A 27500-nucleotide genomic window follows, 5' to 3' on the forward strand; every position below is an offset into this window, starting at 1 on the left:
GGAGGAGGAGGAGGAGTGGAGGAAGGCACTTGAAGCTGAGGAAAAGAAAAGAGACAGTGATTAAGAGTTAGGGGGTTAGGGAGGAATGGTGGGTGACGAAGCGAGGAGGAGGAGGAGGAGGAGAATGGATGATGGGTGAAGGGTAACATGAGCAACGGAATAGAGAATAGGAAGAAGAAAACAGCAGAACGAAGTAAATTTAGCAGAGGAGGAAAAAGGGGAAAAGGAATGGAAAAGACGGCATGGAGGAAGAAAGGAAGCAGAGGAAAGGGGAGGGAGAGATTAGAAGAAAAAAGTTAAAGAGGAAAGGAAGAGGACAACAGAGAAATGACGGGGCAGACAGGAGGAAAAAATGACACAAAAAACAACGACAGGAAGAAAAGCAGCGACAGTATAACGGAATATCAGGAGGAGAAAAGAAAACAGCAGAATTATAGAAGAAAGCAGAGAGGTAAAGCAGAAGTAAAGAAGGAGATACAAGGCAGCAGAGAAATAACAGGATACTACGAAGAGGAGAATAGAAGACAACGGCAGAGAGGAAGGGAAAGCAAAGAAGGGAGGGAAGAAGGCAGCAGAGGAAGAGGGGGGAGGCAGGAATAGGCAGGCAGCGTGCACGGCAGAGGTCTTGATAAACAGCGTCCGGTTAGGTGGACCATTATTTACGGATGCGGTGCTGGTGGTGGTGAGGGTGGTGGTGGTGGTGAAGATGGTGGTGAGGGTGGTGGTGATCGTGGTGGTGGCGGTGGTGGTGAGGGTGGTGGTGGTGGTGAGGATGGTGGTGGTGGTGGTGATCGTGGTGGTGGTGAGGATGGTGGTGAGGGTGGTGGTGAAAGTACATACTTCTAACATACTACTACGATTACAACTACAACTATTATTACTTCTATATCTAACATCATAGCAACAAACTACTACTACTACTACTACTACTACTACCACAACTACTACTACTACTACTACGACTACTACTACAACAACTACTACTACTACCACCACCACTACTACTACTACTACTACTACTACCACAACTACTACTACTACTACTACCATAACTACTGCGACTACTACTACAATACACCCACCATCACCATCAGCACCACTACCACCACCCTTACCCCCCCCCCCACCACCACCACCACTACCACCGCCACCACCACCACCGCCGCCGCCACCAGCACCACACTAATGGCCCGTAAGTAGCAATGGCCCGTCGGTAGCCAGGGCGGGCCACATTAAACACACAACGACTACACTCGCTTAATTGGCGGCGGCGGATGAGCGGCATGATTTACGGTGTGTGTGGGGAGGAGGGGGAGGAGGGTAGATAGGGAGAGGGTAAGTGTAAGGGGCCAAGAATGGGTGGTGGTGGTGGAGGAGGAGGAGGAGGAAGAAGAGGAGGAGGCAAGGAGAGAGAGAGAGAGAGAGAGAGAGAGAGAGAGAGAGAGAGAGAGAGAGAGAGAGAGAGAGAGAGAGAGAGAGAGAGAGAGAGAGAGAGAGAGAGAGAGAGAGTGTTAGGTGGATAGGATAGTGGTGGTCGTGACGGTACTGGTGGTGATGGTGATGATGGTGGGGGTGGTGGTAGAGAGGTAGGAAGGATGAAGAGGGTTAGGAAAGGCAAGGAAGGGAAGGGGTGAGGGTAGGGAGGGGCCAGGGTGGAGGGAAGTGGAGGCAAGGGCGGTGGTGGCAGCAGTGGTGTGGGGGAGGGGGGGAAGGGTGGATGCGAGGTGGACCATGACTTTGGGTGGAGGTTGCCTAACCACCACCACCATCACCACCTCCCTTCCTCTCTTCCTTCTTCCCTCTCTCCTCTTCTTATACTCACTTCCTTACTTCCTTCTCTCACCCTTCTTCATTCTACTCCTCTCTTCTTCCTTCCATCCTTTCCCTTACTCCCTCTATCCTTTCCTTCTTCCTTCATCTTCGTCCTTCCTCTATCCAATTCTCTCTTACACTTCTTTTTTTCCTACCTTCCTTCCTTCTCTTCTTTCTGTAATCCTTTTCTTCTTCCTGCCATCCCTTCTTTATCCCCTTTATCACTCCCTCCTTCCTTCCTCTCCGTTCTTCCCTCAATCTCTCTTTAATTTCCCTCCTTCCCCCTCCCTTCATTCTATATATAACTCCTTCCTTCCTTCCTTCAGTAGATTCTCAGTCAACACGCCAGCCACACACAGCAACACCCATCACAAACTGACAAACTACTCAAAAAGAAAAGAAAAGAAAAGAAACCTGGAAAAGACTCAAGGTTTCCCCCCTCGTCTTACCTGCCTCGCTCACCTGGCTCAGTGGGGAAGGAGGAGGGAGGGAGGGAGGTAAGGGGGACAGGCGTGTGTGCTTCGGTACCTGTCTCTAATTACCTGTCTCTCCACTGTTCCTGTCCCTCACGCTTACCTGGAAAGACAATAGAAGTCGTGTCATTAAGGAAAAAACAGGTAAGATGACGAGGAGGAGGGAGGGGGGTGAGGTGAGGTACTGAGGTATACATGGTAAGGGAGAGGAGGGGTTGGGGGTAAGATGGAGGAGAGGAGGGAAGAGATTGAGGCGAGGTATGGGGGTACATGGGAAGGGAGAGGAGGGGTTGGGGATGGGCTGGGATGGGAGAGGATAGAAGGGGGGGTGAGAGGTAAGGGGGAACATGGGAAGGGAGAGGAGATATAGGGGATGGGATGGGATGGTAAGGGTGCCGCGGAGAATGGAGGGAAGGAAATGGATGGGAAGTAAAGGTGAAAGGGAGAAGGAATAGGAGAAGGGAGGGAAGGAAAGGGATGGAAGCAAGAAGGGAAGGAAAGGGATGGAAGCAAGAAGGGATGGAAAGGGATGGGAAGTAAGGGTGAATAGAAGGGAGGGAAGGAAAGGGATGAGAAGTAAAGGTGGAGGGGAGAAGGGAGAGAAGGAAAGGCGTGGGAAGTAAAGGTGGAGAGGACACGGGAGTGAAATGAATGGGATGGGTTGGGTCTGGAGTGGGGAGAATAGGGATGGGGTGGAACGTTAGAGGTGAGAAGGGGGAAAAGGTAGAGAAGGGAAGGGGAAGGGAAGGGACAGGAGAGGTGGAGGAGGAAAGGGAAGAGGTCGAATGGAAGAATATAGACGGAGAGGAGAGGGGAAGAGAAGACCTAGGATGGGATGGAGAAGGGAGTGAAAGGGGAGAGGGAGAGGGAAGAGAAGGGAAGGGAAGGGACATGAAGGGCAGGGAAGAGGGCATGGGGAGAGGGGGGGGGGAGGAGGCCTACTAATAAGGCAGCGCAAGTCTTACACAACACCTGTTACTGCGCTCACCGACACACACACACACACACACACACACACACACACACACACACACACACACACTATCTCCATCCTAACGAGCCTTCAAGATGTTTTTTCCCCTTCATCCACCAAGCTGGGCGTTGCTTTACTTTCTCTCCCCTCACGAAATGTTGCTCTCTCTCTATGAATTTATCTTCTTTAATTATTCTTTTCTTCTTTCTTTCGATCCCTTTTCCTTGATTTTCACTTTCTCATATTTTCGCTTCTCCCTTTTATTATCCTTTCTCCTTTTTTTCTTCCTTTCTTATCTATTATCTCTCTTCTGTTTATCTTTTTTCATTATCTCTTCATCTCCTCTTGCAACCTTCTCTTCTATTGCCAATTTACATCCTGAACTCTCTTTCCAATGTCCCTTTTTCCCTTTCCTTATCATCATCATCACCATCATCATCATCATCATCTCTTCCCCCTCCACTCCTCCTAGCCTTCATCATCCCTGGCTGCCTCTTCCATTCAGTCATCAGTCATAAGGGTTGTCAAAGGGGCGCTGAAGGCTTATAAGGCAACGATGACGGACTCCACGTGTCATCTCTTCCTCTTCCTCCTCCTCCTCCACCACCTTGGCCCCTCAGCCAGAAACAACAACTCTACTCGTGCCCTTTTTATATCGCACGTGCACTCACTCCTCACCCTTCTCCCCCTCTCGTTCATGATCTGCCCTCACCCTCCACTCCTCATCCTCATCACCCACGCCCATCACCCACCACCTCGCTTCCCCTCCCCAAGTTTTCCCCTCCTTTTCGACAGTCGCTTCATTCTTCTCAAAGTAACCCCTCCCCCTATCTTCGCCCCTCCCCAACCTCCCCTCTTTACCCTTATCCTCGTCACTGCATCCCCTCCGCCCCTCAACCTCCCCTCTTTACCCTTATCCTCGTCACTGCATCCCCTCCGCCCCTCAACCTCCCTTCTTTACCCTCATCATCGTCACTGCATTCCCCTTAGTCACCCCTTTCCCCTCCACCTCATCCTTATCGTTGCATTCCCCTTTCAGCCCCCCTCGTCCCCCTTCCCCCCCCCCCCCCCTCACCTGTCTAAAAGCTACCTGGCCCCTCTGAATGCACCTGTTTACCTGGACAAATAGGGGCAGTCAGCGGCTCGACACTTTTTCGGATTTTTTCATTAGCAAAGGTAGCTACCCCCCCCCCCCCGCCCCCTCTTCCTTTCACTCCCTTCCCTGTCCCTTCTCCTTCTCCTTTACCTACTGTCTCCATACCCCGCCCCCCCCCCGATCCCTATTGTGTTATATTATTTTCCTTTCGACTACTACCTCCTAACCCCCCGCGCCCCTCCCCCCCCTCCCTTGTCCCCCTAAAACGCACGACCTTCTCTCCCTCTTCCTCCTTTGCACACTATGACCTCCGACAGTAGCAACCCACTCTCTCTCTCTCGCCATTACAAAAATTAGAGAAATCCTATTCATTATTCAGCTGTAGGAGGCAGGAAGGGTGAGGCACGAAGGTAGGGGAAGGGGAGGGAGGGAGAGGTAGAGGAAGCAAGGGTGGGGAAGGGTGGGGGGTGATAAAGGAAGGGGAAGGATGGTTAAGGAAGGGAGAATGGGGAAAAAGAGAGTGCAACGAATATGGAATGAGGAGGTGGGTTGAGATAGAAGGTAGGGGATGATGGGGAGGGGTGGGGAAGGAGGGGGGGTGGGGATGATGGGGGAGGTGAGGAAGGAAGGGAGGTGAGGAGTGGGGAGAGTAGGTGAAATACATGAGGGTAAAAGTTTAGTCTTCTTGGGGAGATAAATATTTAATGCTTTCTTCCTCCCTTCCTTCTCCACCTCCCCTGTCGCTTCCTCTCTCCCCCTACCTCTCCCCTCTCCCCTCCCTCATCTTCACCCCGCCTTCTCTTCCTCTTCGCTAATTCATCAACATGTCACCCTTCTCTCTCAATTTCCTTCCTCTAACTTCCAAGGTGTTCTCTCCTCCAGTTTCTCCTCCTCCCTCCATTCCTCCACTTCCATACTCCAACGACCATGAGCTTCCACCTCCTCCTCTTCCTCCTTATCATCATCATCATCATTTTCCTTATTCTTCCACACACACCTACACTCCTTCCTTCCCACCTCTATACAAACGTACTCCTCCTCCTCCTCCTCCTCCTCCACTTTCATCTCCCTCCAATCATCCACATTCTCACTCTTCCCTCCACCTACTCCTTTTCTTTCTTCCACTATACCTAGACACATTAATTTGTTTTTCCTCCTCTTCCATCTTCCTCCAATCATCCACATTCTCACTCTTCCATATCATCTCCATCTACTCCTTTACTTTCCTCCACTATACTGATAAGCATTAATTTATTTTTACTAATCCTCCTCTTCCTCCCCTTCCATCTTCCTTCAATCATCCACATTCTCACTCTTCCTTATCATCTCCACCTACTCCTTTCTTCCACTATGCTTATACACATTCATTTATTTTTACTCCTCCTCCTACTCCTCCTTTTCTTTCTTCCACTATACCTAGACTAATTAATTTATTTTTCCTCCTCCTCCTCCTCCTCCTCCTCCTACCCTTCCTTTTCTCTCTTCCTCTACTTATGCACATCAATTTCTTGTTTGTCCTCCTCCTCCTCCTCCTCCACCTCCACTCCACCTCCACTCCACCATCAACCTTCGAATGGGACAGTGCACCCCGCCCCACCCCTGCCCCCTACCCCCTCCTTCACCCCCCCCCCTCCTCATGGTGTATCTTGTCATGGCAACGCCCCACACACACACACACACACACACGTGGACCACTAATGGCACTCCTGCTCCTTACATCAGGCGCACAAAGAACACTCTCTCTCTGGCACATAGTTCTTTGTTATTTTCTCTTTAGATTCTTAACCTCTCTCTCTCTCTCTCAAAGGCTCATTTGCTCCACTCTACGACTCATCAAAGGACTCGCTCGCTCGCCTCTGTCACAGAACAAACAAACAAACATACATACAAAAAAACACAGAAGCGTCTTACCACACGCACTCAACTAGCGTGTGTCAGAGTGTGTGTGTGTGTGTGTGTGTTAAAAGATACAGGAGTGAATGATGGGATAAGGAGGACCAATATAAGGGAAAAGAAAGAAAAGAAGGGAAGGGAAGGGAATAGATAAGGGAAAGAGAAGGGAAAGGAAGAGATAGAATGGGGCAAGGGAAGGGAAGGGAAGGGAATGGAAGGGCAATGAAATAGGAAGGGACGGGAATGCAAGAGATGGGAAAGGGGAAAGAAAGACAGGAAGGGAAGGGAAGGGCAATGAAATAGGAAGGGACGGGAATGCAAGAGATGGGAAAGGGGAAAGAAAGACAGGAAGGGAATGAAAGGGCAATGAAATAGGAAGGGACGGAAATGCAAGAGATGGGAAAGGGGAAAGAAAGACAGGAAGGGAATGAAAGGGGACGCAGGAAAAATAAAAAATAAAGGAATTTGTCTTGAAGGAAAAAGAGAAGACAGGGAGGGGATGAAAAGGGAAAGAAAGAAGTAGGAGGGGAAGGAACGGAGCAAAGGAGGGAATGAAAAGGGCGGGAAGACAGGAGAGGAGGGGAGGGAGCGAGCGAGGGAGGAACATGAAGAATAATTTTACATGAAGTGGATGACAGATAGTTGTTGTCGTTGTTTGGTGGTGGTGGTGGAGGAGGTGGTGGTGGTGAGGCAAGGGTGGAGATGCGTGCCTAACTTGAACCCCTCCCCCCTACCTTTATCTCCCCTTCCTCCCCTCCACCTCCTACCCCTCACCCCATTACCTTCCCCTTTCTGTCCCCACCTCCCCTCACATTCCCCCACCCCCCTACCCCCCATCCTAAGCAAATTAGTCACAAGTGTTGGTTATGTGTGATCACCCCCACCCCCACCCTCACCCCATTCCCCAACCCCCCTCCCTTCACCCACTTAACTTCACTCTTCCACCTACCTACCCATTCCCTAACCCACCACCCATCCACCATCCTCTCTACCTACCTCTAACTCCCCCCACCTCAACTCCAGTACACTCTTCTACCTATCCAGTACCCATTCCCCTGCCAACAACCCATCTCCACCCTGTCTACCCATCAACCTCCCTCCTTTTACCCACTCAATATCACAGTTCCACTACCCAACACTCATCTCTTCCACTCTCTATCTCCCCATCACCCCCAACCTTCCAACCTCCCTTTACCCACACAGCTCCACATGTCCGCCTATTCTAAACATCTCCATCCACACTAGAGACCTAAAAATTCTCACCCACTCATCCACCACCAACATAACCAATTAAACTCATCACCCATCCACCGATAATCCACCATGGCTCACCACCACTCACTCAGCATCCACTCAGCCTCCACCACCACACCAACACCATCACCACCATCTATCCACTTCCACCTCCACCACGCCACCTAAATCACACATATACTATCTCTTCCACCACCACCACCCAGCTCCACCATAATTTCCATCACACCACAATAATCAAATGTACCAAGAATCCTCGCAGAGTAACAACAACCAAAGGGGAAGAGGGAAGCAAGAGGAGGAGGAGGAGGAGGAGGAGGAGGAGGAGGGGAAGGAGTGAAGGCAATCTGGCCTCAGCTCACCCCAGCAACACAACCTTCCTCCCCAACTCCTCCCCACCGTCCATGCCTCGAAGCCCTCTCCCCTTTCCTCAGCCCCGCCCCGCCTTACTGGGAAAGAAAAAAAACAATGGTGTGTGACAAATATGGATGATTACTGAGAGGAAAGGGGTACGAAGGGAAGGGGTGGAGACAGGGGAAAGGGAGGAGGAAGAAGTGAAGGGAAGGGGAGGAAAAAAGAAATAAAGGAGGGAGAAACGCCAGAGGAGATGGGAGGGGAAACGGGAGATTGAAGAGAAGGGAAGGAGAGGGGAAAAGAGGGGAAGGGAGGGGAGAGGGAAGATGTAGGAGGGGAGGGGGAGGAATAGGAAAGGATAAATAGGATAATATAGGGTAAAAAAAAAACATATAGAGGAAAGAGAAGATAGAACAGAGGCGAGTGAAGAAGAGAGGAGGGTAAGAGGAAGATAACGAAGACAGACGAAAGAAAATTAAGGAGGAGAGGAGAGAGGAAGAAGAGTGAGCAGATAAATTAAAATAAAGAGGATAGGAGGAAGAGACGAAAGTGAGGAATGGGGACAGATGAAGAAAGGAAGAGGAAGAGTCGACAGTGATGAAGGAATACATGATGAAAAATAAAGCAGGGAGGAGAGGACAGTGGAGAGGGCGGGAGAGAGGAGAGTCAAGGTGGAGAGGAAGAGTGGAGGAGAGGAGGGAGAGCAGACGTGTCACCATACATGAGGGACACTTGGCCTTGCTCTCCTCCTCCTCCTCTTCCTCCTCCTCCGTACGGCCTACACCAACATGTCATACCACCCAGACTTGCTGCGTCATCACCACCACCAACGTCACTACCACCTCTCTCTCTCTCCAGCGTTCCGTGTCTCCGTGCGGCGCCGTGATCCCGTTGAGGCTTGTCTGTTTGTTTACCTTCGGGTCTCGGTGACTCAGTGCATGTCGGTATTCCTGTCTGTCTGTCTTTTTGTCGCTCTGCCTGTTCCTGTGTCAGTGGAGTTTGTAGTACTGGTTGTTAGGTCAATGCTCTCTCTCTCTCTCCGCAGACAGGAGAATGCCGCATATGACCTTGAAGGGGCACTGCCTGACCCCTGACCTACACACACACACACAAGCGCGCGCCTCTCATGTTCAATATCGCACAATAATAATCATGTTAGCATATTACATAACACATACGTGGGGAGGAGGAGGAGGAGTTGCAAGTTGTGATGTGCTAAGTAAGATCCGTATGGTAATAAAGTGTCTCTCTCTCTCTCTCTCTCTCTCTCTCTGTGGCAATACACTCATCAACACTCACATGCACCACCCTCACACCCTCATCTCCCTACCTCTCCCTCACACCCGTAACCACCTTCACCTACACACCCAGCTCGCCCTCAGCCCACCCTCCCTCTCCCCCCTCACCTTATCTTCACGCCTCACTCAGATTCACTTTTTATTGTTGTTGTTCTTTTCGCCCTTTAATTCCAGGCCAACCTTACTCATACCCTCCTCATCCCAAGTTTCCCTCATTACAAATCTTCTTCATTCCCAGCTAACCTGATCCTTATACTGTTTCACTCATACCCAACTTCCTTCCTACCCTGTATTATTCCAGCTATTCGTCATATCGTTTTTTCCTCATTCCTAGGCTACCACCTCAGCCGTATAATGCTTCACTCATGCCCTACCTCCCTCCTTTCCAGTCTCATTCCAACTTTCTTCCATTCCAAGTCCCTCTCATTCCTAGCCCTCCATCCTCTCGACCCTTATCTCCACTACCTCATTCCTATCTTATCTCACTGGTCTCCATCATTCCTATTCCACCCCCGTCAAATTTTTGCTTCCTATCTAATTCCAAGCCTCCCACACTGATTTCCCATCATTCCTTGCCCCCATTTCTGCTTCCTATCTCATTCCAAGCTCCCCTCCCCTTCCCCCTCCGCTCCCCATCATTCCCTCACCGCCATCTTCATCACCGTTTTATGGCCTCTAAAAATTTTCCCTATTAAGTACGAAGAGGGGGACCTTTAAGCCGCCTCCTCCTCCTCCCTTCTTATCATAATTATTATTTTCCTTTTTTTCTTCTTCCTATTTTTTCTCTCCTTTGTCTTCATCATCATTTTCATTCTCCTCCTTCACTTCTTTCTATTACTTTTTATTGTTAATGATGCTACTAGAGGAGGAGGAGGAGGAGGAGGAGGACAAGTTGGAGGAGGAAATAAGGACATCCGTACCGAGAAAATTCCAGGACACAAAACATCTCGCTCAGTGTTTTAACATACCGAGCAGACAATTATTTTTTTCACGCTTGATTATAAGAAAAATAACGAAGTGTGTAAGATTGTCTTCCTCCTTTGTTTACTTGTTGCCTAGGGAGAGAGAGAGAGAGAGAGAGAGAGAGAGAGAGAGAGAGAGAGAGAGAGAGAGAGAGAGAGAGAGAGAGAGAGAGAGAGATGGGGAGAGGGTTACTCTGTTGAAGGAAAGAAATCATAGACAGGATTCATTCATTGAAGCGAGAAAAAATGTAAGCCAAGAATTTAAAAACTAATATTGATGTTTGTAACTAGACTCTGTAGCACAAAATGTTCTTGTTCTCCTCCTCCTCCTGCTGTTGTGCTTGGAGTTGCTATATCATTACTTTTTTATTAACATTCTCATCATGACTTCCTATGCTACTCCTCCTCCACCTTCTCCTCCTCCTCTTCCTCTTCCTCCTGCACCACCACCTCCTCCTCCTCCACGAATATCCACTCCAGTTTCCAAGAATTTAACGCCGTCTTCTCCCCATCCATATCTTTCCCCCCAACCTCCCCTTCGTCGCCGCCTCTGCAGGTATTTCTAGGCACGGTAACGCGTGACTCACGACAGGTTCCGGCGGGGAGCGTAAACACACCCCGCCTAGGGAGGGGGGAGGGAAGGACATGGAGAGTGTAGGGAGATAAGGGAGAGGGAGGGACAGAAGTGGGACGGAGGAAAGGAAGATGGGGAGGAGTGAAGGATAGAGGAGGAGGAAGGAGAAGGGAATGGGAGGATGATTCAACAGGGGCAGAGGAAGGAGGTGGCAAAGGTTCTGATAAGGGAAGAGGGGAAGGAAGGGGAGGAAGGGATGGCGTTTAAAGCAACCATGACCCCCCCTCTCTCTCTCTCTCTCTCTCTTCTCTCTCTCTCTCCCTACGACACGTGCCTTGGGGACTCAGAAGTCATGGCCACTTAGTTGCAACACGGAGGAAGAAGAGAGAGAGAGTGAGAGAGAGAGAGAGAGAGATAGAGAGAGAGAGAGAGAGAGAGAGAGAGAGAGAGAGAGCACAAGGTCATTTTTCCTTAGACAAAACAAGAGGGAGAGAAATGTTGTACAGGTACTGATGGTGATGATGGCAGTGATAATTATGGTGGGGGGGGAGGGGTGTTCTCTCTCTCTCTCTCTCTCTCTCTCTCTCTCTCTCTCTCTCTCTCTCTCACACACACACACACACACACACACACACACACACAGACCTTTCCCTAACTTCATCTCTCCTTCCCTTCCTCCCTCCCTAGAATCTCTCTCCCTCCTTGATGGGCGCGCAACACAACATTAAACACAAACAGAACAACCCTCGCGAATTAATGGGGTGTGAGGCATCCAGGAGGAGGAGGAGGAGGAGGAGGGTGGGGAAAGGGAGGGAGAGAAGGGAAGAAAAGAGGAAGGAGGGAAAAAATAGGGAGGGAGAAAGAAAGGAGGGGAGGGAGGGAGAAAGAAAGGATGGGGGAAGAAAGGGTTAACACGAGGTGGTGGTGGTGATGGTGATGGTGGTAGTGGTGATGGTGGTGGTGGTGATGGTGGTGGTTGTGGTGATGTAAAGGTTTCAAATAAATGACAGGAGGGTGCAGGGTGAGAGAGAGAGAGAGAGAGAGAGAGAGAGAGAGAGAGAGAGAGAGAGAGAGAGAGAGAGAGAGAGAGAGAGAGAGAGAGCGACTTGGCAATTGTTTTATCTACGCATTTTACATTTACCTTTATATCTATCTACTTATTTCTCTATTCTCCATTCATTAACCTATCCAAAAATATAATAATAATAATAATAATAATAATAATAATAATAATAATAATAATAATAATAATAATAATGAATTCTACCCTATCTCTTATTCCCTCAACGAATGTAATTGTGTGTGTGTGTGTGTGTGTGTGTGTGTGTGTGTGTGTGTGTGTGTGTGTGTACTTTGATCTCATTAAGGGGTGTGGTTCTTGTTGTAGCGTGAGTGTACGGGATTAAAACACACACACACACACACACACACACACACACACACACACACACACACAGGAGAGGAGCGCATTATACCTTCCAACACTACTCTCCTGCATTTCCTTCCCTCCCTCCCTCCCTCCCCCTCCCCAACTCCCCCCTAGCTTAGCACACACACACACACACACACACACACACACACACACACACACACACACACACACACTGACGTACAAACTCGTTAGGTATAGTGCACCTCCCCTCCCCACTCCTACCCCCTAACTCCTTCCCTTCAAATTCCTCCCCTCGTCCTTCCCCTTAAGAGGCGTGCGGGTGCCCCTGGGGAGTCACTTCCGAGCCCAAATTAAAACAGAAGTGGTCATTGGGAAGCGTAAGAAGGAAAGGGAGGGAGGGGGGAGGGGGAATGGGAAGTGACCCACCTCCCTCTCCTCTCCCCTCATCGTCGTCATCCTCCTATGCTTTTTTTTCTCTTCTACTTTACTGCACTTTCTTCAGTATTCGTCACCCTCTATTTGGTAGAGGAGGATTTTGAAAGTTTAAGAAAGTTATGTTTTATCACGAGAAAATATTGACTGTGGGTTTATTATTTTACTGTTTTTCATTGTTTTTGCATTTTCAGTGTGTATTTTGTTTCTTTAATGCATCTATGTTTGGAAAGATTTCGTCAATAAAATATATATTATAATACTCTCTCTCTCTCTCTCTCTCTCTCTCTCTCTCTCTCTCTCATGAGCGTGTCTGCAGGAGGGACAATTCTAATGTTCTTAATTATTGCCGAGTGCCTTTTTACTCTCTCTCTCTCTCTCTCTCTCTCCCCTTCCATTCTCACCCTCCCCAAATAGGTATATACGTATTCCCGCTTTCTCTCCCTTTTTCATTACTTTTCCTCCCTCCCTCACACCCTCATTCTCCCCCTCCCTCTTCGCTCCCTTCTTCCCTCCCTCCCTCCATTCTTTCCCAACACCTAACACATTCGCACGCACGCCCACATGCGGGGACACGCACACACACGCAATGACACACACACACACACACACACACACACACACACACACACACACACACTATGAAAATGCAAATATGGGAAAGGAAGGGAACAAAAGAAAACTGAAGAGAAGGAACGAAAAGGGAGGCAAAGGAAATGGAAGAGAGAAGAGACATAGGGACCGGAGAGTAAATACATAGTGGAATGTGTGAGAAAGGAAACGAACCGGGGATGACAATAGGACAGAAAAAAAGAGGAAATGAGAAGAATAAAAGAGAAATGGTTATCTAACTTATCTTATCTCTTACGAAGGTACAAACGGGGAGGGAGGTGGCAGGGGGGGGGGGGGATAGAGGTGAAGGGGATGCTTTATCTATCAAGGAAGAATTTCGTATCATTATCTATCAGTTAGCAGCAGACGACACTCCCTCCCTTTGTTACCGAACCTTAGATACCAGAGAGGAGGGAGAGGGTGCGGTGAAGGGGTGAAAGGGTGAAGGAGGGAGATAACAGGGTGAGAAAAAGGTGAAAGGTGAAATGATAAGAGTAAAGTGAGGAAGGGGTAAGAGAGATAGACAGGGATGAGGGTGGAGACAGGATGAGGGAGAGGAGTAGACGGGGTGAGAGAAGGGTGAAGAAAGGTGTGGGTGGATAAAGGATGAAGAAGAAAGGGTGAGGGGAAAAGGCTGAACAGGTGAGGGTGAGAAGGGTGAGTAAAGAAAGGAAATGAGGATAAAAAAGTGGAGTAAATTAGAGAGAGTGGCAAGAACAGAGAGAGAGAGAGAGAGAGAGAGAGAGAGAGAGAGAGAGAGAGAGAGAGAGAGAGAGAGAGAGAGAGAGAGAGAGGAAAGTTCTGGGTGGAGGCTAGCGGGGGAGATGGTAGAAGAAAAAGGAGAGAGAAAAGAAAGGGTTGCTTCAAAAGAGAGGGGAAGGCCTGAGGGTGAGTGTGTACAGAGGAGGGAGAGGAGACAGGGGAGAGAGAGGAGAGAAGGGAGAGAGTAGGATAAGAAGAGAGAAGGGAGAGACAGGGGGGAGGGGGAGGGGGAGCAAGGGCGTGAGGTAAAATGCAGCAAGACCCAGCCGGCTCCCCCTTACCTGTCAGGTGTCCGGAAGCACTAATTAAGTCTACTCACGACCCGAAACTCTCCCTTACCATATCTCTCTCTCTCTCTCTCTCTCTCTCCTATCTCATCAGCCATCAGATCTCACGAGTTACAGGTACGAAAAAACAAAGAAAAAGAAAAAAAAACACGAGCAAAAAACCTGCCCCCGTGTCCCTCCTTCTCTATCTCAATCAGGACCTTGAAACAAATACAGAAGCCGGGACGAGGAGGAGGAAGAGAAGGGGGGGGAGGAGGAGGAGGAGGGATTGAGGAAGAATGACGAAGGAAAAAGGAATGGTGTGAAAGATGAGGCAGGTTATAAGTGGTAGTGGTGGTGTTATGGCTTAATAGTAATGGTAGTAGTAGTAGTAGTAGTAGTAGTAGTAGTAGTAGTAATAGTAGTAGTAGTAGCAGTAGTTAGTAGTAAATATAGTAGTAGTGTTATCGTAATCTGAGTAACAGGAGACGAAGTAATAGTAGGAGGAGTAGGAGGAGGAGGAGGAGGAAGAGGAGGAGGAGGAAAATGAAGAGAGGAGGAGGAGCAGGAGGAGCAGTAAAGATGAAACGAGGGAAGGAACAACAGAGGAGGAGATAAAATAAAACCTTTGGCGTTCTGGGTAGTTAAACTTTGATATTAACTTTTTACTGTCGACGAACCATCCTCTCATACAAAGGAGGAGGAGGAGGAGGGGGGGGGGGAGATGGTAGTCACGATTAGTAGTATTAGTAGACGCAGGTAAGTGGTGTAAGTGGAGGAGGAGCAGGAGGAGGAGGTGGTGGTGGTGGTAGTCAGTGACGGAGAATGGAGGTAATGGTGGTGGTAATGGTGATGGTGGTGGTGATAGGCAGTGGTGATGAGGTTTGTGTTGGAGAATGGTGTTGAATGGTGGTAATGACGGTGGTGTGGGTGGTGGCAATGAAATCAGTCATGAGGAATGGACTCCAGTAAACTTTGGGGACGGGAATAGCCGAGACAGAGGGTGATGGTGGGGGTGGATGGGGGGTGATGGGCTGATAACTACAACTGTCAAACTTAAAATGTATTCCTCTCTCTCTCTCTCTCTCTCTCTCTCTCTCTCTCTCGCCAATGAAACACGAGCCAAATAGATATCATTAAGCCTCTAAGTAGCGGGAGCACACCACAAAAAAATCTGTGGCATAATGGGGAAAAGCAGGAGCACAATGAGCCCGCTCTCTCTCTCTCTGTTCGTTATGCCTTCACACTTCATTACGTCGTTTTTTATCTCCCGGTCCATATCACGTGACCTTTCGCACCCTTCCTCCCCCCCCTTCCCCCTTCTTTTGAGGCTCTGCGGTCGGCCCCTCCCCCCCACCCCTTCCTCCTCCTCATGTCTGCGGTTCGTTCTGCCTCGGTCTGTGAGGAGTCTGGGCATGATGGGGGAGAAGAACAACTAGGAAGGGAGGAAGTGGGGGCGGGGAGGGGAGGCGGGGAGGCGTAATATCGACGAAGGCTAATGGAGGAGGAAGAGGAGGAGGAGGAGGAGGAGGAACGAGTTCTTTGTGTGGCGATGGTTTCATCACCTCAGACTGAAGAGCTTGCGGGGCTTCCTGTGAGACACGTCTGCTTCAACACCACCGCTTCACCTCCACCACCACCACCACCTCTATCACCAATAACGTCCACCATCAACTCCATCACCACCACTTTCAGTATCTACCACAACTTCAGTGATAACCAGTAACATCACTAAGTCTTCATCACCTCATTCACTACCCAACACCACAACCACCACAACCTCCACCACCACCATCTCTTCCATTAAAGTAATAAAATCTCCATTATCTTTGTTTCCCCTCTCATTCTCATATCTACCGGAACCCATTTAATTAACCCTTCCCCTCTTCTCATTCCCCTCGCCTCACCCTCACTCCCTTCATCTACTCCACCCACCATCCCATCACCACCATTACATCAATCAACATCCCTACTCATCCACTACTCCATTTTTTTCAGTATTTTTTCGTTTTTCTCCTCTTACTCTATTTTCTTTACTCCACCTTCACTACCACCACACCACCACCACCACCACCACAACATGCCTCTAGCTGTCTCACTACCACTGCTGTATATCCTCACACAAAGCCTCACCACCATCACCACCACCACCACCAGTACCTCACTCAACACCATTATTGTCATTAACACAGCCAGCTACATTCCTATCGCTTCAGCACTCCTTTATTACAGACAGACAGAGAAGACAGGTAAGCACACACACACACACACACACACACACACACACACACACACACACACACACACACACACACACACAACAGGAACTGGACGCTATCACCCAAGAGGACAGGTGTGTGTGTGTGTGTGTGTGTGTGTGTGTGTGTTGAACAGGTGTGAGGCGAACCCAAGTCTCTCTAACGGTGTCCCTAACCACCACCACCACCATCACCACTACGACTACACCACCACCACCACCACCACCACTACCACCACTTTCCACCGCCACTACTTCCATTACTTATGTATTACCTTCACGACCATCTCCACCACCACTACTTCTACCTCCACTTTTCAGTCCATCACCACCTTCATCACCCCTACATCACCACCACTTCCTTCTACCTATCATCACCACCATCCCCACTTCTACCCCTTCCATTCTCCATCACCACCACCACCACCACCCACCAAACCACCACCACCACCCACCCACCCCACCACCACAGGTACATAAAAGTAACTCTATCGTCCATAAACCCACCGTCCCTTGTTTCCTTGAGAGAGAGAGAGAGAGAGAGAGAGAGAGAGAGAGAGAGAGAGAGAGAGAGAGAGAGAGAACACCCCATCCCTTGGTTTTGCTCTCTTCGTCCTCTGCTCCACCACAACAGCGGACCGGCATTTCCCTCCACCGAGAGAGAGAGAGAGAGAGAGAGAGAGAGAGAGAGAGAGAGAGAGAGAGAGAGAGAGGGTGCAGTCCAGAGTCCATGGTGCCAGTGAGCGAAAATAAATATATTGGTGGCGTTATCAACGGTGCTGCTAGACGTGTGTGTGTGTGTGTGTGTGTGTAAGGTTTCTGAGGATTGCGAGGTGGAAGAGGTACTGATGGAGGAGGAGGAGGAGGAGGAGCATGCAGCAAACAAAGCCAGTTGGTTCATAACGAGGTTGCCTGCTTTATTTTTACCTACAAACATAATTACACTTATTTAAGCAATCTATTAGTCCTACACAAACATAATTGCATTTATTAAAGCCACTCTTCCACATATAGAATTATACTTATTATTAAAGCCATTTGTTGTACTGAGTGCGCTCCATAAAGGCGCAATTGGATAAATACTGGTGGATCCTGTGTGTGTGCGTGCGTGCGTGTGTGTGTGTGTGTGTGTGTGTGTGTGTGCCCCCATTCATGGTCAACCCACATATGGCCACCCCATTAATCACACACACACACACACACACACACACACGTGCACACACACACACACACTGCGTAACTCCCTTCCACAGATGACCTTCCCTGCTCCATAACCTCCCGTAACTCTTTTTCTCGTTCCCCATTCCCCTTCCCTATTCCCCAACCCCTTTTGCCCTCTACGGAAGCCCTTTAACAATACGTATCTCTAATGGCCTTCTCCCAAAGTCTTTCTGTAATGTTGCTTGCTCTCCAAACTTCCCCTCTTTTTCTTCCCTTTCCTTGTCTTGCCATCTCCTCCCCTCCCTTTTCAGACCTTCACCCCATCACCTGCGTCACTAATGCACGCAAACGGGAGGGAGGGAAGGGAAGGGAAGGGATCAGAGGGGAGGGGAGGGAAGGGAAGGGAAGGTAAGGGAAAGGTATTTAGGAGGGAAAACGAAGGTGGAGAAAATAGAAACACACAAGAAGGAAGAAGTAATAGAAGGAGGAGGAAGGAAATGACGATGACGATGGTACGGAGGAGAGGGTGAGTGGGAGGGAAGAATGGAGACATGCAGAGGTGACAGGCGGCAGTCAATGGAGGAGAAGGAGGAGGAGGAGAGGGGGGAGGACACACACACACACACACACACACAGAAGCGGACATGCAGCGGGAGTGAATGCGTGCGGCAGCGTGCAATTTCTTCTCCTTAAAACAGGGGGAAGGAAGGAAGGCTGGGAGGCGACCTTGAGGGTACAAGCGGCGGTGGCCGTGGTGGTGGTGGGGAGGGTTTTTATGATAAGGTAGAGACACTGAAGCGGCACAGCGGATGGAGGAGGGAGAGAGGAGGAGAGGTATAAGGGAATGGAGGGAGGGGGAAAGGGGGAAGGGATGTGGCTATGTGGAGACAGACAGGAAAGGGTGGAGTTTACGACGGATGGGAGAAAAAAATACTTATAAAAAACGGTGACGAGGCTCAAGATAAGAAGGTGAATAAACTGATAAATTTTGAGACACCCCGAGACTGGCAGACGAGGAGAGAGAGAGAGAGAGAGAGAGAGAGAGAGAGAGAGAGAGAGAGAGAGAGAGAGAGAGAGAGAGAGAGAGAGAGAGAGAGAGAGAGAGAGAGAGAGAGAGAGAGAGAGAGAGAGAGAGAGAGAGAGAGAAAGAGAGAGAGAGAGAGAAATGAAAACAGGCATAGCAAAGAATGAAAAGAAAAAATAAAGAAAAGAATATCAGTAAGAGCTTCTCCACAAAGGGATGAAAAAGAGGGATTCAACGCTGAGAGAGAGAGAGAGAGAGAGAGAGAGAGAGAGAGAGAGAGAGAGAGAGAGAGAGAGAGAGAGAAAAGAAAATATAAGAGACGGGGGACAGACAGCAAACTTCCAAGAACCAGACGAAAAATAAAAGAACACACACACACACACACACACACACACACACACACACACACACACACACACACACACACAGATGAAAAAGCAGCCGAAACGATGCAACTAATGAAGAAAAAAAAGAGGTAGAAAAAAATGAACACAAAAATCAGAACAAGGACAGTAAAAAAAAAAAAAAAAAGACAAAAAGAAACTAACAAACGAGAACATGAAAAAAGTAACACACAAGAGGAGGAGGAGGAGGAGGAGGAGGAGGAGGAAGAGGAGGAGGAGGAAGAAAACAAGTGCCTTCCCTCCAGCGTACCCTGAGCACCTTGCAACACGTACCCCGCACCCTAATGAGGAGGAGGAGGAGGAGGAGGAGGAGGAAGGGGGAGGAGGGTGAAGAGTGAAGGAAGGCAGAGATGAAGTGGATGGATGGATAGATGGATGGAGAAGGAAGGCAGGAGTGGAGGATGGAGGATTATGCTTGCCTGAGAGAGAGAGAGAGAGAGAGAGAGAGAGAGAGAGAGAGAGAGAGAGAGATGGCGCCTCACACGACTGGTCAGAGGAGGGGGTGAGGGAGGATGAAGGGAGGGGAAGGGAGTGGAGGGAGGGAGGAAGGGAAGGAGGTGTCTGGTGATCTCATCTTTGCATCAACACGAGGAGCCTTCAGCCTTCCTCCTCCTCCGTGCTTGTTGGCAAGGAGGAGGAGGCGGAGGAGGAGGAGGAGTTGAGTCAAGAGCATTACATCACGTGGCACCCTTGTGTTCTAACCATTAGCATCACACTCACCACCCCCTCCATTATCATCACCTTCACAATTATCCCCATCATTACGTTTCCACCACTGTCATCATTTCCTTCACCACTATCACCAAGACCTTCCCATCACTGTCATTATATATTTTCCTCCCCATCCCTCCCTCCCTCCTCCACTTCTATTAGCACCGTCCTCACCCCCTCCACCGCCTTTGCCGTCATCAACACCATTACATTGACGTCAATATCTCAATTTCTTCCACTTATTAGCACCATTCACTCACCAACCATCATCACCACTACCAACAACAACAATAACTACCACCACCACTCTGCTCCCTCATGTTTGATTGTATTAGTCCATGTTTTTTTTAAGTGTGTGTGTGTGTGTATAATTAATAGCAGATCAAACAAGACTTCTTTGTTGAAACTATTATTATTATTATTAGATGCATTGAATTCCTCGATAATTAAAGCAATAAACACACACACACACACACACACACACACACACACACACACACACACACACACACACACACCTTATCACCCACATTACATCACACTTCAACTCTCATAATCTCGTACACACACACACACACACACACACACACACACACACACACACAGTAAAGAAGAAGGATGGGGAGAAGCACAACGATGAAGAATTACAAGAAGAAGTAAAAGTGGAGGAGGAAAAGGAAGAAGAAAAAAGCAAACGAGAATAACAAATGATCAAGAGGAGAAGGAAGAGGAGATGAAGGAAGAGAAGGAAAACAAACGCGATTCCTGACTGAGTATCCAAACATGAGCCTCAAGTGAAGGAAGAGGGGGAGGAGGAAGAAGAGGAAGAGAAAAAGGAGATAGGAAAATAGGATTGAGTTCTTCAGGGTTTGGACATGGTAATAAGTACTTTCTTCCTTCCATTCTATTCTTTTTTCTTCCCTTCCTAACTTCTTGTCTTACTTTTCTTCCTTGTCCTGTCTGCAAACGAGGGAAGGAAGAAAACAAAGGCACGTGCCGGTAAAGGAAGAGAGGAGGAGGAGGACAGGAGATAACGACCTTCCTTCACCACCACATCCCCTCGTGCGTGAACGCCACAACTAGACACTCCCCTTCCTCCTCCCCCTCCCCTCCTTCGTGTCTGTCTGGTGAAAGTGGACGGCAGTTTGACAGATCCTGATGCTGTCGCCGGCACTCCTCCTCTTCTTCTTCTTCCTCCTCCTCCTCCATTAGTCCGAGTCCATCTCCTCCCCAAGCCACAACATCCGGCAGCCTCCTTTCCCCTACACACACACACACACACACACACACACACACACACACACACACACACACATCTGCATTTCACCGTCCTTACCACCACTTCCTCCTTCGTTGCCTCTTCTTTTTCCTCCTCCTCCTCCTTCTCCTTCGCTCTCATCCATCACCTTCCCCAATGACGTCACGAGAATTACGGCTCATGAGAGAGAGAGAGAGAGAGAGAGAGAGAGAGAGAGAGAGAGAGAGAGAGAGAGGGGGAGATAGACACTACAACATTTTTTTTTTTAATACTGCCACTCCTTGACACCAGAGCACTGCCACACGATCACAGGAAACTGTCACACTATTCTGGGACGCTGCCACACTAAAAACAGGACAGCGCCACACTACAATAGACGAAGACACACAAGCTCCGACCCCTGACCAAGAAATTATGAGTCACATCCTCCACCTTTGCGCCACTCATCTCCTCCCCTGAAAGGAAACGAGGGACGTGTGCTGATAAAGGAGGAGGAGGAGGAGGCACAAGACAAAGGGCAATGCAATGGGTTATTTTCACAGATTAACCACATGAAACAAAATTCTCCTCCTCCTCCTTTACCTTCTCCAAGACACTCCTCCTTCCATCTTGACCTTCTAACGACCCTCTCACTCCTCCTCCTCCTCCTCCTCCTCCTCCTCTTTATGACTCTTCTTCGTCCCTGGCTTTCACGTTTTTCTTCACATCACTCACTATTATTATTATTATTATTATTATTATTATTATTATTATTATTAACTTTATTATCACAAATAGTAGTGGTAGCAGCTCAAGTAGCCTAGAAGTAGTAGTAATAGTAGTAGTAGTAGTAGTAGTAGTAGTAGTAGTAGTAGTTACGTTCTTGAAAAAAAAAAAGGTAATTTATCTAATAGTTTATTCAAATGCTGCTGCTGCTGCTACTACAACAACTACAACAACTACAGCTACTACTACAAATATTGATCATACAACTACTGCTACTGTTACTATTGATGATGATGATAATAATAATAATAATAATAATAATAATAATAATAATAATAATAATAATAATAGTAATAATAGTAATAATAATAATAATAATGAAAATAATTATAATAAAGATGATATTCACTCTTTTATGCTTGACTCCTTGTGTGTGTGTGTGTGTGTGTGTGTGTGTGTGTGTGTGTGTGTGTGTGTGTGTGTGTGTGTGTGTGTGTGTGTGTGTGTGTGTGTGTGTGTGTGTGTGACCTCAGCAGGGACAAAAGTTATGACCTTCGTGGAATCACCTCTTCCTCCTCCTTCTTCTCCTGCCTTCATTATAATCTTCCTTTCTTTCCTCTTTTTCTCATTCTCTCCATGTCTTCTATCTTTTCCTTTCCTCTCCTCTTCCAGTTCCCTCCTCATCTCCTCTTCTCCCCTCCCCTTCGTCACACCTTTCTTTCCTCCGTCATCCCCTTTACTGCCTTTCCTCTTCCTCATGGGAGTTCCTTTATTCCGACTCTACCTCTCTCCCTCTTCACTTCCTCTCCCCTCACCCGCGTCTGTCTGACTTCTAACTTTAAATTTCGTCTCTCGTATCCACTGTGTGTGTGTGTGTGTGTGTGTGTGTGTGTGTAATTCTGTCTAAATGCGGATGTAAAAGTAACCAGCTAAATATAGAGGATAACCAATGAGTCAACCAGCAAGTCAATATATTTATCAATCAATTCATCTATCAATCTTTTTTCATAATAATTTCAATGGCCCAATTCCTGCACTTTTCCCCGTACCACAGAGAATTCCCTTTTTGGCCGACGAAGATATTTTCAAAAGAACCCTTACTCCTCCCCTCTCCTGCCTCCTCCTTTCCCTCCCACCCCCCTTTCCATCCCTTTCGTCCCCTCACCAAACTGTTCCTCCTCCTCCTCCTCCCACCTTTGGCCGGCGCCGTACTGTCTCGCCGTGTGTGTATGTGTGTGTGTGTTAGGGTACGTACACGCACAGAGTATGCAATATATCGATTATGGAGGAACCAGGCAGTCTCTCCTCCTCCTCCTCCTCTCCCTTCATGACTCCCGGAGACGAGACCAGCAGAGACGCGGTGGAGGTGAAAGGGGTGGAGGAGAGGAAAGAGAAAGACGAAGAGGGGGGGGGGGGAATAGGGGAAATGAAGGTTAGAAGAAGAAAAAGTGGATAAATGGTAAGAGAGGAAGAGGAGTGGAGGAAATGCAGTGGAGCGACGGAGAGGGTGTGGAGGAATTTGTCCATGAGAGAGAGAGAGAGAGAGAGAGAGAGAGAGAGAGAGAGAGAGAGAGAGAGAGAGAGAGAGAGTCAGTGAGTTTGTCCACCCCAAATCCACCGAATTCTTCCCTGCGCTTGTCTACTTACATATTCTATCCACTATCTCCCTAAATATTTATCCACCCTTCTATTTTTTCCACCGGTTAACGTATATATTCATTTACCTGTTTACCTATTCAATCCACTACCTAATTAGATATCTTACCTGTCTCACCTAGCTACTAATATTTTTCCCTTATCACTTGTCATTCATGCCTAGGTTTTTTTTTTCTTTACCTTCAGACTTTCATCCACTTTCATGCATCTTTTCGTCCACTTTCCACGCCGGGTTGGAAGAAGGAAAGAAATAATAGGAGGTTGAACAGGTCCGGGTGGAGGAGGAGGAGGAGGAGGTGGAGGAGTCGCCAAGTACGCCGGTGGACAGCTGTGATACTTGTCTGAACTCCATTCCTCCTCCCCCGCCCCCCTTCCTCTTCCACCACCTCCTCCTCCTCCACCTCTCAGCCACTCCTACCTGCACCACTCTTTGCCTGTCTAGTTTGTTAGCAGATTTCTTTACTGTCTGTTGCAGGTTTGATCTCTCTCTCTCTCTCTCTCTCTCTCATTACGATCTTCATCCATGCCCTTCTATCTTCCCTTCCTCCCACGCTGTCTTTTTCCTATTTTCCTCCTCTATCTTCTGTAACTCCTTTTAGGATGTCACTTGCGTGTTCAATGTCTTGCTTGCTTGTTTGGGTACAGGATGCTTGTTCAGTCAGTCTGTCTACCGCCCTTCCTGTCGACTATCTGTGTGTGTGTGTGTGTGTGTGTGCTCGTTCGTTCGTTTACTGGTTTCCTGAGAAAAAATAAAATGATATGCGTCATAACAATACGAAAGCATTGGGTTGTTGAGGAGGAGGAGGAGGAGGAGGAGGAGGTGGAAGTGAAGAACATGTAGGAGGAGGAGGAGGAGTCAATGTCTTTCCTCTCCCCTCTCTCGTCCCCCCCCCCGTCCCTCGCCCTCTCCCCCCCCCACTCCTGAGCAATAACAAAGAAAATGCAACATACTCTTTTCGGAAAGCTCGAGGACCACTCTCTCTCTCTCTCTCTCTCTCTCTCATCCAACTATCCATTTATCTTTCTGTAATGGACGAGACACACACACTCACACACACACAGAGAGAGAGAGAGAGAGAGAGAGAGAGAGAGAGAGAGAGAGAGAGAGAGAGAGAGAGACTACACCGACACCCACACCATCCTGGTTACTCACTCTCCCAAAACACCATCACACTCACCACCACCACCATGCCCTTCTCTTACCACCATCACCACCGACGAAACGATTCCACTCACCACCACGACCACTCACTTCATCACCACCACGACCACTCACCACCACCACCACGACCACTCACTTCATCACCACCACCACCACGATCACTCACCACGACCACTCACTTCATCACCACCACGACCACTCACCACCACCGACACGACCACTCACTTCATCACCACCACGAGCAATTCATTCAACAGAGAGAGAGAGAGAGAGAGAGAGAGAGAGAGAGAGAGAAACTGCTAAAGGGGGGAGGGGGGGTCAGGGGGTCGAGAACCTCTAACACAGCGGCCGGAAGGCACTACCTCCCCCCCTCCTCCCCACTGCACCTCTTTCCTCCACCCCTCTTATTTATGCTCCCCTCCCCTCCTCCTCCTTCCTCCACTGTTACAAGGTCTCTCTCTCTCTCTCTCTCTTTGTTCCCTCCACCCTAGATATCATCCCTCCCCCTCCCCCTTCCCCCAGCACCCCAACCCACTACCCACCCAGCATGAGGTAACCATCAAATTTTTACTTTAAACTTTCACGCATATTTTCTTAAAGAGCGCGTAAATTCGAAAATTTCAAGACGATGGTAATGATGATAAAATAATAATATAAATACTACTACTAATAGGGATGGGCCAACATTGTCATCTTTTCGAGGTTTTCTTACTTTTTTTTGGTAATAACGGTATGTGGACATGATAGAAGCAACAGTGGAAGGAAGAAGGGGAGGAGTGGGAAAGGGGGCGGCTGAGTGCGCTTGGTTGGATGGCTGTCTGGTTGTTTAGCTGAGTGGCTGCCTCATGTCTGGATGGCTTTATCGTGGGTGGCTGGATGGGTAACAGGCTGACTGCATGGACAGATATGTTGATGGTTGTGTATGCTGACTGGTTGGGCTGGTCTGGTTGGGTGAATGGGCTGGTCTGGAAGGATGGGGTGGCCGGCAAAGCGAGCGGTGTTGGAATGGCTATAGCTGGCCGACCGTCTGAGAAAGTGGCTGACTGAACCGTTCGTTGGCTGAATGACTGGTAAGAGGCCGAACGACTAGCTGGCTTGATAGATGGTTGGCTGACTGGCTGGTAGGCCGACTCACTGACTGATACTGCATGGAACTCCCTTATTGGTTCGGCTAAAAATGACGCTGACTTCATCCTCCTCTCGCTATCAGCTGACAGGTGAGGGAGTACTCGGTTCCTCCCCCTTCCCCTCAACAACACCTGCTGGCCCTTCACACACACACACACATACACACTGATCAATACTCTCTTCAAGCGATGCAAGTGCTGCGTGTCTCCGGGGCCGAACCCACGGCTTCCATGCAGAGCCGCGGTGAAGGGACGGCTGCGGCGGCGGTGATGTATGTACAGGTGGGGCGGGGGCGAGGCGTGGGTGGCTCTTCCCTGCTCCCCGGGGTGTGGGGAGACCACGTCCTATACATAAAGTTGCCGCCCCTCCCTGCCCGCCGCCTTACATAATCTCCAAGGCGCGCCCCGCCCCAGGCACGCCACGCCCGCACGCCCGCGCCGCGGACTGTACTCGCGGCGCAGAGAAAAATAATGGAAACGAGGATTAGTAACGTGTATTTCTTTCCTGCGTGTCGGCGGCGGCAGTGGTGGTGACGGCGAACCCCCCCAACCACTCTTGGGCCGGGAGGTAGACACCAACCATCACCCCTACCCCCGCCCTAGACTGCCGGCTCGACGGCCCCCAGACAGGCAGCCAAGTTTATGGTGCCAGTGGTGGAATTTCGGAATACATTTTATGGCGTCCACTCCTCAGTGTTGCCGCCCCCCACTGGCCTCCCGCCGCCGCAGGGTGCCACCCCTACTGCCCCCTGCTGCAGCAGGCGCCGGCACCCCTCAGCGACACGACAATACGCAATACGACGAAATCCAGACAGCGCGTCAATGACGAGCTGCGGCAAGCCTGGCGGGCGGCCCCCCCTCCACCCTGGCCCCAGCCCGGCGCGCCTCCACCGCCGCGTGACGTCACTGTTGTCTAGTTCTCATACTTAACCCACCACGGCTGAACGCCCGTGTGATTTCCGTGTACGAAGGAATGTGCTACACCCCCTGTGTTCACCAAGACGACAGGCACCGCCATCCCGATGCCGCCACCACCGGCACCCTGCGCACGCCGACGGCACCCCTGTCACCCCGCTAACCCCTCACCCTGCCTGCCTGCCTGCTAGGGAGTGCGCAGCAGGAGGCCGGAAGGCGGTAACTGCTGGAGGAGGCGTGCAGCGTGGTGGAGGAGGTGCAGCAGCGACGGTGGTGGAGGTGCTTGCCGGGTACTGGGACCTGTTGCCACACCACCCAGCACCCAAAAAACAAAGTACTGTTAGCGAGCGTCAGGGCGGCCGCAGCCCACTGGCTGGCTGGCTGGCCGGCTGACGGACTCTCGGCCCTACGCAAGGCGGCAGCAAGGGCCACCACCCGCCTCCACCACTGTTACCACCTCCACCACCACTGCTGCTAGCTGCATGACCCACACCTCCGGCCGCGTCACCACCACCACCGAACACATATACAAACTTAGACACAGTATTCGTAACACATTCGTCTCGTTCCGTGCCTCTCCCTCCGAAATATCCACACACACCACCACCACCACAAACACTACATACTAGCCACACCATCGCAACCACCGTTCCACCACCCTAACAAAAAATAAAAGTTGAGTTCGCGCTACACACACACACACACACACACACACACACACACACACACACACACACACACACACACACACACACACACACCTGGCTTAGCGGAATTACCCGTCTGCCGCGGCCACCTGTACTTTTTTTTACGACAAAGGGGAAAAAAAAAATTATATAAAATAAAACTGACCATCACCACTCACCACCACCATCCTTACCCTCACCACCACCACCACCACCACCACCCTTACCCTCATTCACTACTATTCTTATTCTCACCACCACCATAACCTCACCTTCACTC

At 49.4% G+C, this 27500-nt stretch overlaps 1 protein-coding gene across 3 annotated transcripts in view; it reads right to left on the reverse strand.

Moving 5' to 3' along the window:
* LOC127004352 (ski oncogene-like) overlaps positions 1-27500 on the reverse strand; it is an 82871-nt gene that overhangs the window by 25465 nt on the left and 29906 nt on the right. Inside the window, exon 2 of one of the 3 annotated variants that reach the window (XM_050871935.1) lies at positions 2332-2388. The exons of the other annotated variants lie outside the window; for them this stretch is intronic. Within the exon in view, the coding sequence (XP_050727892.1) occupies positions 2347-2388 (42 nt within the window). The 3' untranslated portion in view covers positions 2332-2346. Of the gene's footprint in view, positions 1-2331; positions 2389-27500 lie in introns of those variants that run through there. 3 annotated transcript variants of the gene reach the window in all.

Source organism: Eriocheir sinensis, chromosome 28 (genome assembly GCF_024679095.1).
Source record: "Eriocheir sinensis breed Jianghai 21 chromosome 28, ASM2467909v1, whole genome shotgun sequence".
NCBI classification, from domain to species: domain Eukaryota; kingdom Metazoa; phylum Arthropoda; class Malacostraca; order Decapoda; family Varunidae; genus Eriocheir; species Eriocheir sinensis.